The sequence below is a fragment of the Petaurus breviceps genome, unplaced genomic scaffold (assembly GCF_028583685.1).
Source record: "Petaurus breviceps papuanus isolate PSGF00001 unplaced genomic scaffold, PetGlider_PUasm1.0 98, whole genome shotgun sequence".
NCBI lineage: Eukaryota > Metazoa > Chordata > Mammalia > Diprotodontia > Petauridae > Petaurus > Petaurus breviceps.
Window position 1 is genome coordinate 26490386 of NW_027187460.1, and position 13876 is coordinate 26504261.

The following is a 13876-nucleotide window of genomic DNA, read 5'->3' on the forward strand; positions in this document are numbered from 1 at the left end:
CACTGGTTTTAGTTCTGCCTTTTGTGTATACTTATCTGTTTACATAAATTAATTCTCCAGTAGAAAGCAAGTACTTTAAGAGTATAAACTACTTTTAATTTTGTCTTCATTTCCCCAGCACCTAGTCTAATGCTTAGAACATAGCAAGTACTTAATAAAAGTTTTGGATTGAACTGGATTGTATTCTGTGGCAAAGTGGAACAAATTTTATTTGTTTTCCCTATGAATGCCCTTTAGAATACTTGGAGACAAGTAGCACGTCTCTTTTAAAGCTGACTTTCAGCAGGCTCACATCTCCAATTCCTGCAATCCTTACACATAAGATGTGGTTTCGAGTTCCCTCTACCAGGTCACTCTTCTCTGAATGTTCTAGTTTCTCAACGTCCGTCTTAAAATGTTCCACCCAGAACTGAACACAATACTCCAGATAAAGTCTGACCAGCCTGGAACACAGATGGACAGTCACCTTCCACTGTCTGGACACCATGCTTCTATCAAGGCAGTCTAAGATCACATTAATTAGTGGTTTTTGTTTGTTTTGGGCTATTCCCGCCTCTCTTTACTAATGAGTATTTCCTTTCTAGTCCACTAAAATCTACTACTATTCAGTTATATATTTCTTATCCTACGTAAGTTCAGTTCATTTTCAAAATCTATTTACATTTGTATATTCATTGATCTGTCTCCATACAGGTTGCCCCCCTGCCTAGATCAGCCCTACCTCTGAGTTCCCTCTGGCTAAGCCTACCAAACTCCTCCAAGAAAACTTGGGTACTCCTTGCCACACTATAAATCACTCTCTATGTTATATTATACTTATATTTGTATGTGACCTATGTCTCTGCACCTATCATCACCACATTTTCTCCATTAACTCAATTCAATTAAAGAAATTTTTATTATTTTTTCCAGGATACCAAGTAGGCACATAATATTGAATTAAGTTATGCTTTTTTTCCTCTTCAAAAAAACATTTATTAAGTGCTTACAATGAGCAGAGCACTATAGACTATTTTGGGAGAGATGTATAATTAAACTACTGAAACCTAGAAAGGGGAAGAAGGCACAAATACACACAAAACCGATACTATATAATATTAAACAATAAATGATATTTGTGAAGTAAAAGACTACGAGTTAGGAAAAGCATTGGGGGAGGTTGCTACTAACAAATGGAATTAAGGAATGCTTCATAGAGGAGGTGGCATTTAAGTTGCCCTATAAAGGGAAAGTAGAAGTAGGAGAAACTGAGGTATGAAAGTCAGCAAGGCATTCCAAGCATGGGAAACAGCTTGAACACAACTATGGAGAAAGGTGGCAAAGAATATTTGTAGAACACAATAGTCTAGGTTGGCTTAAATGTTTTGTGTTGGAGGGCAGTAAAAAAGATAAATCTGGAAAGCCAAGAAGCATTTATTAAATGTGAATAGGCACTGGGCTGAGAACTGGGGATATAAAAAAAGGCAAAAAATAAAAAGACAAAAGCAATCCTTACTCTTAAGGAGTTCACAGTGAAATGGAGGAGACAACATGCATATGTATGAACAAGTTACATACAGAAAAAAACTGGAGATATATCAGAAAGAAAGTACTAAAATTAAGGAGGACTGGATTAAGGAAGGGTGAAGCCAGATTATGGAGCTCCTTGTTTAAATAAAAGTGTAAGGATGGTTTGTATGTTTTATTCCTAGTAAATTGCATCTCTTATGCATTTCAAGAGTTGTCATATTGGGTGGTCCAATTGCATACCAAAATTGTGTCCAGTAAGTTCAATGGATAGGTTGAACATACAGAGTATGGTACAGTGAGAAGAATATTGAATTTGAAGCCTGAAGATCTCAGTTCAAATCCCAGATGAACTACTTAATACCTGAATGACTTTGGATAAGTCACTCTACCTTAGTGGGTCTTAGTTTCCTCATCTGTAGATTTAGTGACTTTTGTCATTTAATGTAAAATTAAGTACTTTTCAATTCTAAATCTATTATTCTACGATGATGTAAAAACTACACTATTTCAGGAATTCCCTGGCCATGTTTTACCTCACTACTTTACTCCCTCTTCTTCTGCTACCTCTTCTGTCTTCCATAGAATTCTTTCTCTCTCTTTCCCTCACCAGTTCTAAAACAATGATCAATTCAGCTTTGCAATTGTTCCTGGATATGTTGATCTACATCCCAGAAAGTAGGAAGAAGCTAAGGTTATGAAGGGCTTTTCATTTAATTAATTAATTCAAACAAACAAAAAGAACAAAAAAATCTTCAAGCACTTTGAGTAGATCCACTAAGGAAAATTTATGAGACATGGACAGGAGGATGAGGGTAGGGTAAAAGTACACAGACAGATGAAATCATAGATATAAGTACCAAATTATGCCTCACTCTGTCCTTTTTCCATCTTGGTTCTGCTGCTATGGTGCCTTCCCTGAGAAACTTAAAACCTTGTTAAAGACAAAAGGTTTCTAGGATAATGTGCAAACACTTTCACAGCAGAGATGTTCTGTTTTATCTTTGTATTATACAATCCTGTATTGTGTAATACAGTATTGTATCCTGTATTACACAAAGAGTGTGGGGCACATAGTAGGCACTTAACAAACGTTTAGATTGATTGACAAATAAACTAGAGAGTAATACCAGGTGTATGTAAACATGAGCTTGATTAAATATAATCATACGGGAGAAATCTAAGTGCTCAGGAACATCAGGAAAATGGAGTGATCGGTGTTTGAATCATAAGAAGGCTTCACAGACAAAGAGATAAGACAACCCCACTCCTACCAAAATAGATATATATATCATCCAATGGATTAAATCTCTTTCCCCATCAAACTTACACACCAAGGCTACTAAGTTTAATGCAATGCCAGATGCCTAAAGATTTCACTTTTTAATCCCCTGATCTGCTATCGAATGGCTGAAGACAAGATAACAATAACAATAATAACATACTTCTATGGACTTTAAGGTTTACAAAATTAGTTCCTCACAAAATCCTTATGATCTAGACAGTGTAAAAACTATTATTTTCCTGAAAAGGTGAGGGAATTGAAGTTCAGAGAGGAGAAATCACTTAGGAAGTCACACAGCTAGCGTCAAAAGTGATTTCAAGTCTACACTTACACCCAGATGTCTACTTAGACAGCCTAAAAGCATATGACCTGGATAATCAAAAGTTACTATAGAAGTCTGGCATTCTGTGGCCTACATTTGTTGTCCAAAGCAAAGAAATTTAATCTCAAAGTACACAGGGGCCTTTGTCCTTTTTTTGTTTGAATTACATTTAAAACTCTGATGTCCCTTTGAGGGTTTAGAAAAAAATCCAACAACACGGTTCTACCTCAACTCTTCAAATACTGACTCTAAAGATTACAGACTACATACATAGACTGATTTGGGTTTCTTTTTTATGGGGGTGGGAGGGTGGCTGGATGGACCTCAGCAGTGTTATATAATCTGCCCCTCTCCCCAGGTATGATAATTAGCACACGATATGTAATAATCTATTCACAAGGATGTGGAAAATAGGGTAAAGTCTTTCGTTGTATTCCCAGTTATACCCCTAACTCATTAGGAATACACCCTTTGGGGTCTCATTTTCACCATCTGGAAGGAAACTGGGAATAGTAACACTTTCTCCCTCCTCCCTCCTCCTCCGACCCATTCTGGATAGCCTTTGGGATTTCTTCAGTTTGGTCCTATGAATTACAAAGAAGTACAATCAGGAGAAGAAAAACTGGTCTAGTCTACTGGTGGGAGGTTAATAGGCAATAAATACCTTGTTTTCTTTCGCTAAGTTAACAGGAAGGAAATAGCCCCAACTGGGCGTCTGCTAATTTATTTCTCATTGAAAAACAATTAGGCATTTCTAGCCTTCATCTAACCTAGACAAAAAGAAAAAAATAAGAGCCCAACTAAGATCTCAGTGCAGTTTTGCTGTCTCCACTCACAGAGGACACTCGGAAAATAGTAAGCTTTATAATAGTCACCCGCTGAAATTAACTTTGTACCAACCACAAGAGGGACACACCACACGTTCAGAGCAGCTGCTGGGGCCAGGCCAGGACTAAAGGTTCATCAGGCACGGTATTTACTCTCTTCACTTTCCTATACTGAGTGACCCCCTCCCCACCTTCCTCGCCAACCCCAATCCCAGCCCCCAGCCGGGTCTTAGATCAGCGCTCGGATGTAAACAAACGCAAAGCTGCTAGCTTCTGGACCTCTCCCTCAGGATGTACAATAATCCCATTAAGTATTTATGACGGTTTATTTGGAGTGACCCAAACCCCACCTAAGTGAAATCCCCGTAAATCAACTTCCTCCGGGGGAACAAATGAAAATTTAAAAACAACAGCAACAACAACCTTCTCGCTCTGGCCTAGGTAGTCCAGCAAAGGACGGGGGCAGGGAGCCCGATGCAAAACTCCAATTTCTACTCGGGCAGGTGGCAGCTGCCTCCCAACTTCTTCTTAAAGCTACAGTCAGAAAAAGAGGGAACCGGACGAGAGACCACCACGCAGCCCTTTCGCCTCCCTGCTCGAACCAAGGCAAGAATGAGAAAGAATGTATTGCACAACTGAGACTGCCCACGTGCGCCCGGCCCGAGAGTGGCAGCCAACCGGTTTATTATTGACCAAGTAGAAGTAAACCTGGGACTAGGCGGGGGCGTGGATGCGGGGAAGAGCCCAGTCGCCCCAGGGTTGCTGGGACGGGGGAGGGGATCCGAGCTATGCGCAGTGTGGGAGAGGCTAAGGCTTGGGAGACCGACCGAGGCGCTGTCTCTTTAAATGCTAGAGGCAGCGCTCTCACCGGGGGGAGGCCAGAGCCGGATCTACAATCTCTTCTCTCCGTAGCTTCGGTGCTTGTTGCTCGCTGAGCCCGCTTGGAGCTGCTGCTGCTGCTGCTGTCTCTCTTCTGCACCGTGAGCCGGTCTCTTTCTATCTCCTCGTCTTCCACGTCTGGGAGCGGAGAGCGGCAAGAAGGCAAGAGGAAAGGAGGAAGAGGAGGGAAGAGAGAAAGGAAGGCGGTAGGCATAGATACCACCGCTACCCAAGTCCGTAGGTGATCTACGCCAGCCGCGGGGTGAAGACATGCTTTGCTCTCCCTTGCCCATCCCCGCTGTCGGCGCCGGGAAAGAGACTGCGGCTCTGACTCGGGAAAACTTGCCTTAGAAGTCTCGGATTGTGGCGGGGGCTGCTTCTCTTCGGCTCCTTACTTCTCTCCCCCTCCCCCAAGCCGAGTAAGTTTCCGCAGGTAACTCGAGTGGGCGGGGGAGGGGTTGGCTGAGGGAAGGAGAAGGAAGTTCAGCAGGTGAGCCTCCTGGCTCACCTGGGCGGGCTCTACTCTCCATTTCCCGGCTGCCAGGATTGAAGGGGATGGTGCTTTACCAGCTTTTGGAGGTAGGCTCAGCTGGGAGAATCGAAGGGTATCGGGAGGTGGGCAAAAACTTTTTTTCTTCTTTTCGTGATCACCCCCTCCCCCTTTACTGCGCCCTTCGCTGGTTCGGTGGCAGGTAGAGAGGGCGCTGGCGGCCGGGGCTTGAGCTGATGCAACGTGCTTGTTGCCCCAGGGGTGCTACTGGGGGGAAGGCTGCTGCCACCTTAGAGGTGGAGTTGCGGGTTCTCATAACTACCCTACAGGTGGGGAGAAAAGCTGTGCTCTAGACTTGTAACTCCCTTCTTCTCCTCCCTTAAAATAACTGCAAATGCCACCCCCAGGGAGGGAAAAATAACATTTTTGGAAGCCTATCTGCTCCTGCTCTTCTTCACACCCCCCTCCCCCACCGGGACTTATCCCTGCACTGTGCCCTCTTCAAAGGGACGTCAGTCTCCGAAATAATGGTTTCATTTTTTTCCTTTTCCCACCCGCCCACCCCCACTTCCCCTGCGTGTCTATTTTCAGCGTGATGGGCAACCAGGTGGAGAAACTGACCCACCTAAGTTACAAGGAAGTTCCCACAGCCGATCCCACGGGCTTGGACCGGGACGATGGGCCCCGAATTGGAGTTTCTTATATATTTTCCAATGACGACGAAGAGATGGAGCAGCAGCAGGGGCCCGGGCAAGACTCAGGGGATTTACAGGATCTTCCCGAGCAGCAACTGCAAACACCGCTCCCAGCTCCCCAACAGCCTTACGATCCCCGTCTCTACGAGGTGGAATGTTCCGTGTACTACCGAGACGAGTGCATCTATCAGAAGAGCTTCTCCTCGGGGCCGGCTGCACTTAGCACCTACACCCCGGAGAATCTGCTGAACAAGTGCAAGCCAGGGGACCTGGTGGAGTTTGTTTCCCAGGCCCAGTACCCACACTGGGCAGTGTACGTAGGTGACTTCCAGGTGGTGCATTTGCACCGACTGGAGGTGAGTAACAGCTTCCTGACGGACGCCAGCCAGGGCCGCCGGGGCAGGGTGGTGAACGAGCTCTACCGCTATAAGCCCCTCAGCCCCAGCACTGTGGTGCGCAACGCGCTGGCGCAGGTGGGCGCCAAGGAGCGGGAGCTGAGCTGGCGCAACTCGGAGAGCTTCGCCGCCTGGTGCCGCTATGGCAAACGAGAGTTCAAGATTGGCGGGGAGCTGCGGATCGGCAAGCAGCCCTACCGGCTGCAGATCCAGCTCTCGGCCCAGCGCAGCCACACGCTGGAGTTTCAGAGCCTGGAGGACCTAATAATGGAGAAGCGACGAAATGATCAGATTGGGCGCGCCGCTGTGCTTCAGGAACTAGCCACCCATCTGCACCCCGTGGACCCCGAGGAAGGGGATGGGGAGCCCGCCCGGACTACCAGCGAGCCTCTCGAGCTCCCCCCTTCGCCGCCGACTCCCCCTCCCTCCCAGCACCACTCGCAGGCTGCACACTGATCCTGCACACTGATCGGGGATTGCAACTGAGAAATTGAGCTATTCACAGCTGCCTGCCGCTCCCCTCGTTCCTTTTTCCTTTTCTCCCCATGGGGTTTCCAGCCTTTTTTGGAAAGGGGAGCATGCTCATAGGAGGTTAGGGCGCAGTGAGCCCTTGCTAAAGCTCAGAAACTTAGAAGATAGTGAGTAGAAGTCTGAGGACTAGCCAAGAAAGTCAGACCTTTGTGCATTTTAGAGGGAGGGGTGGGAGGAAGATGATAAATCAAGAGATTTCCCTTCTACACTTACCGTCCCCCATTCCTTCCCATCTACTTAAGGAATTAGTTCGTTAAAGGTTGAGGAGGTGGGTTATATGGTGGTGTTCTGGAGTAAACCCATTCTTCTTGCACTCAAGGAGTAGGAAGAAAGTTAAGGCTTGTGACTACAGAGACATTCATCTCTCCCCCACCTTTGGGGCTCTTGAGCACGTTCCTGCCGAGTTACTAGGACAAAGGCTAAGTTCGAGTTTGCCAGGGCTCCTGGGGAGGAAAGCACGAAGGGCTGCAGATTTCTCTCCCCACCCCCCACTACTTCCCCCAGATCACCGATGTATGTGGATTGGGGGATGATGGAGTGGTTCATATAGTGGGATTCCTGGGGAGCCAGGCCGGGTGGGTAAGTAGTGGGAAGATGTGGGAGCTGCAGACCCACACCTATTTGTGCTATAATAAGTGTAACAAATGATCCTGGTAAACTGCAGGAAAGGAGACAAAGAGTATCCCCGCCCCTCTCCCTTGCTTTCCTCCCTCCCCCTTTCCGGGAGCAGTTACCACAAGTAGTTGGATACTGGGAGCAGGGCTCCTAGAAGATGTCCCTCTTCTTCTCTCTCGGCGCCTCCTTCCTCCCAGGTTACAAGTAAATCATTGTCAGGGGCAGGCTTGGGGAAGGATTCAATTAAGGTTGGGCTTTGTTTCTCTGGGTGCTGCTGTATGCGCTGGAGCTGAGCTATTTTTTACTAAAAGAAACCAGGAAGCCGAGGGAATGGTCCTTTGTGTCACTGATCTAATTAAACTTGCTCAGCTCTGTTCCTCTGCTGAACCTAGGGGATGGGAGGAAGGTCTGGGTGCTAATTTTCTCAGTATCGACTACCAAAGCAGCATTGCTAATTAATCAGTCAGGATTGCTTTTTTTCCCCTCCATTTCTAGGGAGGTTAGTCTGCACCACTACCCCTTATTTTTTTCATGATTAATTTTTATTAATTGTTGGCTGTGAATGACTTCTCTTCCCTACTACTTCCCTTGCACTAAGCTAGTGAAAATCTACTTGACTTGAGCTTTATATACATAATAAAATGCTTTTGTTTTGAAATCAACACTTAATTAAACCAGTGTTGAATATCCTCCCTAGTTCACAGTGGTCTCCTCACTGTTTAAGAAAACAAGTTCTTCCAGAATATCTCTCTCTCTCTTCTCTCTCTCTCTCTCTCTCTCTCTCTCTCTCTCTCTCTCTCTCTCTCTCTCTCTCTCTCTCTCTCTGTCTCTCTCTGTCTCTCTGTCTCTCTCTCTCTCTCTCTCTCTCTCATAAATAAAAGCCACCCTGTGAGTAGTTAAACAGAGAAATGCAGAAATACTGTTACTGATCTCATAAGGAGCAAATGGGGTTGTTTATGGGTTTAGCCCAGCATCTGTGGCAAACAGACAATAGACTGAACGGTTATTTCTCATATTTGCTAATGAGCTGCTGCTCTGTTCACGATGAAGCTTTTTTTTCCCCCATTTCACAAACTGCCAATAGAAAAGCTTGTTCTGTCCCAAAATGATTTGTACACTTAATTTTAGGATGCAGCTAGCTTGGCTCAGAAGTATTGGCATTGCTAATGCTGCTCTGGAGAATATTGCCACAAAGGATTGGGTTCAGTTTGTTTTTGTTTTTACTGAAAGAATCTATAGTGCTCAAACCCTCATAGTGATCATCTGACTTACTATAAAATTATTTAAGGGTACAGTAAACTGTATTCTCTTGAATTTGGAGTAAAATCAGATTTGGTAGCTTGGGCAGGGAAAAGATAGTAACCCTTTAGCATCCATATTTATCTTAGTCACTGTAAGCCTAGCTTATAATTTGCACAGAATTTAATTTTTTTTAATTTGCTTATGTGAATTTGTAAACTGAATATTCTGATGTTAAAATGGTAGTTTTAAATGTCCAGGCCCCTTAAAAGATGCTTAAGAAAATAAATGTTCTTCTTAAGCCATTGCATTCAGTGTAACCTTAAGGCAATCACTTTACCTCGCTACACCTCAGTTTCCTCTTTAGTTAAAAGACATGGAGTAGGGGCAGCTAGGTGGCTCAGTGAGTAGAGGACCGGCCCTGGAGTCAGGAGGACCTGAGTTGAAATCTGGCCTCAGACACTTTTAACAAAAAACCTAGCCCTGTGACCCTGGGCAAGTCACTTAACCTCAATTGCCCTCCAAAAAAAAAGAGTGTATGATTTGTGAGGGCCCCCAAACTCAGAAATGTTGTGATTTTAAGCATTTATTCTCTAATTTACCTAAAATCTGCACACATCCAACTTTGTTGCTTTGTAACTGACCACTCTAGTCTTTGTCAAGATCAAATGTGTAGCTTCTAGGAAGAAATAACACAAAATTCAGCATTGTTACAGTGGGAACTTCAGTTGAGAAGGCAGAGTCCTGAGGCAATTACTTCCCTCTCCTTCCCCTCCCTTTCCTATCACAGCTTCCTCTACTTAGAATTAGTCTTGCACATGGTGAGGTGGGACAAGCTAAGCATGGATAAACAAAATTACAAAAAGAGCCAGAGACCTAATTTTAGCCAATAGTCTCAGTTGCCTCTCTAGGCTTGCTAACAAGCAGCAGAATTGACAGATTTGAGTTTCGTCTCCTTCCCTTTCTTCTGTCTACACTCTGGAGGGAAGCGGCTAATGAACAGTGACCAATGGGCAAGAAGCAGGAGGAGATATTTTTTTGCCAACTTTTGCTGATAGCCTTCTCCCACCCTTCACTGGAAAATCTCAGTAAGGCCTATAGTGGTGACATGCAGAGCTGACTAGAGCTGTTGGAAATTAAAATGAAGAAACGTTGAAAGAAACTCATTGTGAAAGGAAAATTGAGCTCCAACAGAACATATGTTATGAGCGGCTTTCAGGAAAAGCAGAGGTTGATTGGGAGGGAAATTGAGCTCATTGGTTATTCCAGCAGAGAGGAAAAAGACCTAACATAAAAGCCTTTCCCAGCTTAACGCAAGCATTCATAAAAAGAATACTAGGTATTGCATTAGCTACGATATATGTAGAGGCAAATTTCCAATGAGATTTTTTTTTTCCTTTCCATTTTAAGAATCTTCAATATGGTTTTGCAGTTGCATACCTCCTCTCTCTTTTTCCTGCTTGGTTCGAGAGAGCATATCAGCTGACAGATTAACTCTCCTCCAGGTGGCAGTGTTGTGGATACAAATAAATTTTTATTTAAGCCTCCTGGCAGTGGCCTCACCTGGCACTTTAAAATTCTAAATATATATTTAAGCATATTTTTTTGTTCCTTTAGATGGGATTAAAAAACCCTTTAGAAATATTTTGTACTGTGAATTGTGGATGCTCTTTGAAGGAAAAAGGGGTTTGATTCTAGGGGTTCTTTGGAAGCTTACATTGGGAGAGGGGGAGGATGCCCTACTGGAACGTGAAGTCAAAGTCAAATTTATATTTTCTTACCTGAGGAAGTATTTTATTGAGACTGCTTATGAAGAATGAGCTTTGCAGGAGCCCCAGACATTAGCTTTACAACTCTTTTGTAGTCAAGACAGACCCTTTTTCTTTTCCCTGGTAGTATCACCAATGTTTAACTGAAATTACTTTAGGTACTCAGGTAGCAAAGATACAACCTGAGGAACATACTTTATTCTGAACCTAGAAGTGCAAGTTTTCTAGTCTTTAAGAAAGACATTTATGTGGTTCATTTTTTGCCCATTGGGTGCTTTTGGCTATTTTCAGCACCAGCTCTTATAGCAGCCCTGGGGGGAACAGATATTTTTGAAAGCAGAACTTTACTTTTATACAACAAATGAGATAATGGAGAACTAAGTACATGTTAACTGCTTGTTTTCTAACTTTTTTTTTTTAAAGGAATTCACTGTGTTCAGGACTGTCACTGTTGTATGTTTGTCTAACCAGCCACTTTTTACAAATTGGAGTGTGATTATAGTTACTGATGAATGGGTTTGGGTTTTGAAAGCCACACCTTTTTTGTTCGTTTAAATTTAAAAAATCAGGGTAATTTCAAACTTGAGTGGTTTATATGACTTTCCATTACAGTGAACAAATGTTTCACTAAATCTACTTGAAGCTTTTTATTTAATACTGTAACCCTTCAGAGAATTTCATACACTAATAGGATAAATATCACATTTTTTCCCATGAATTACATGAATTTTTTTGTTTTCACTGAAAGTTGTGTTTTCTGTCATTGTTCTTATACCACTTCTTGAGAAGGAAGTTCAGATTTCAGATTGTATCATTTCCTTCAAAATGAAGGGCAGGGCATAGTCAAAATAAAGATTTGAGATTTTTTTCAACTCTATTTCTTTGCTGTAATTTATTTTTTTAATTGTCAGGTCCTTTTTGAAGGATCTGTATGGGTCAATAACAAACTTATCGATGAGGTAACTTCAGGTTTGCATTCTTCTAATGTGTCTTGGCTTGGTTTGCCAAATCAGGATGATGAGGAAGTTGAATCTCTCCCCCTCCCCCTTGTGTATTTGTTCATCGATGCAAATTTTATTGAGTACATTTTATGAAGAATTGCTTAAATCCTTGTTCATTTAGCCCTTTAGTTTTCACAGAAAACTTTCCAGTATCATTGTCAAATCATATTGGTTTAAAATCATTATATCTCTTTGAAATTTGGTGGGACCTAAGCTAGCTTATTTGAAACCTTGGAGGGTTTTCATGTAGAGCTCAGCAACCAGACAGTCTCACCATTGTGGTGGTTGTGGGGGATGGGGGTTGGATTTAGTTGGGGGGGAGGTCTAAGTTTCAGGCAGAGAACAAGGGAGAGAGCTACACATAATTTAATTACAGACAGAAAATTAGTGAACAAGATCACATGGCATTTGTTGGCACCACTGAGGGTTTTTGTGCCAGCGATAGATAAAGGAACAGATGTGCAATCTGTGTGAATAAGGGGTGGGAGCCCACTAACAAACACCAGGAGTGTTCCTGAAGCCTTTACAACTGTTCAGTGAGCCTGCTTGCATGTTAGTTCAAAGAGCTCAGTTCTCCTTACTGAGTCTGGGTCGGGTTCTCTGGTGAGAACTGGAACCAGGAGAAGAGTTTACTGTTGGAGATGGAAGGGGTACCACTAAGAACAAGTTCTTAAGTGTAATTTTGCACATCATTGAAGAAGACAGTTCAGGACAAGGAGTAAAGCACATTTAATTCTCTTGTATTTTGGCTGGTTGATGAGTTGGGACTAACTACCAGAGGGATTGATCTTGCCTAGTCAGTAAACAGCATTTATTAAGCATCTACTCTATGCCAAGGTACTGTGCTAAGTACCTGGGATACAAAGAGGCAAATACATGAGAAAACATAGTTTCAGTCCTCTCAAGGAGCTCATAGTCAAATGAGGGAGATAAAATGCAAACATCTTTGTACAAACGATATAGATAATCAACAGGAAAGTTACTGGAATTAAGGGGGAATCTGGCAAGGTTTCTTGTAGAAGATGTGATATTCATTCTAATTGAAGGAGGCTAAGGAAGCCAGGAGGTGATGAAGGAAGAGTTTCAGATACTTGGGACAGGCAGCAAAAATGCGCAGATTGGAGAGATTGAGTATCTTGTGTGAGGTTTTACAGAGAGGTAAAAAGTCAGTCTATTTGGGGGAGTTTAAATAACTAGAAATATGAAGAATATATGTTCTGAGAGCTCCCCCGCCCTCCTCCCCAACTGAATATCAAAGTGCCACAGAATAAACATTGCATATTGGAAAGAACTGGGGTTTAAGTAAAGATTCCTTACAGATCCTGCTCTTCCTCTTCCACATTCCCTTCCTTTTCTTTCTTCCCTTCATCTTCTCTTTCTCCCCTTCCCCCTCTTGTTCCTCCTCCCCTTCCTCTTTCCCCGTCTCCCTCCTCTTTCACCCCTTCCTCCCTCCTCTGACTAGGAATTAGCCCTGGATATGAGTCCTGGATCATCCATAGAGTAGCTTTCTGTGTAACTGGGTAAGAATTTTTTTCACTGGATTTCAATTTCTTTATACGTAAATTCAGAACTTAGACTAAATTCCAGATCAGAAGATTAGTTTGAGCAAAACCAAGAAGGGATTTTGACCTGACTATAATAAGGAGTGAGAATATGTTCTTGAAGAAGAAAACAATGTGATTGATATTGACTTTTAAAAGAATTTAGTAGCTATAGGTAGGATGGATTATGAGTGTTCCTAGGAAAAAGTCAAGGAACTGATAAAGTTTATAGGAGGATGAATATACACGGGCACACTTGTACACACACGAAACATATCTCTATATCCAAATATGAATCTATATATTAAATGGGACCTGTGGTTTCACTAATTAGCAATAGCTCTGCAACTTGTAACTTCAGAGGGTTTCTTAGGATACTAAGAAGTAAAATGAAGTGTCAGGAGTCAAGAAGACAGTATGTCAGAGGCAGTGCTTGAATCCAGGTCACCTTGGCACTAATAATTCTCAACATTATGTCTTGCTGCTTCATTTATATAATGGCTCATTTATATACATCCCCTCCCCACCTTGGGTTTTTAAAGCACTTTGCTGATAACTATTCAGTGAAGAGACCATCGGGTATATTGTAAAATTGTGCTGGGTTGCAGTTTGGGGTCTCCAGTTCTAATGCCAGTTCTGGCACACTCTTGCTATTTGTTCTTCTTTCTTGAAGAGGTCCATGATGGTGGGGAGGTGATGCCTAATGACATGCAAGTGAATCGGATTTAATGTGCAGTCACCAACCTCGCTTTCTCCTCCAGAGCCATCTGGGTCCAGTGGC

The 13876-nt window shown here is 43.1% G+C and overlaps 1 protein-coding gene across 3 annotated transcripts; it reads left to right on the top strand.

Annotated features, from left to right (window-relative positions):
* The first annotated feature begins 4197 nt into the window (after positions 1-4197).
* LRATD2 (LRAT domain containing 2) lies at positions 4198-11427 on the top strand. Of its 3 annotated transcripts, none has more exons than XM_069081330.1 (2): positions 4198-5252; positions 5901-11427. In XM_069081330.1, exon 2 carries the CDS (start codon positions 5905-5907, stop codon positions 6853-6855), a length of 951 nt encoding a protein of 316 aa, XP_068937431.1. In that variant the 5' UTR covers positions 4198-5252; positions 5901-5904; the 3' UTR covers positions 6856-11427. The 3 variants fall into 3 exon arrangements, with proteins under 3 accessions (XP_068937431.1, XP_068937429.1, XP_068937430.1); XM_069081328.1 differs by having other exon boundaries at positions 4203-5238; XM_069081329.1 differs by lacking the exon at positions 4198-5252 and adding an exon at positions 5270-5398.
* The last annotated feature ends 2449 nt before the right edge of the window (positions 11428-13876 follow it).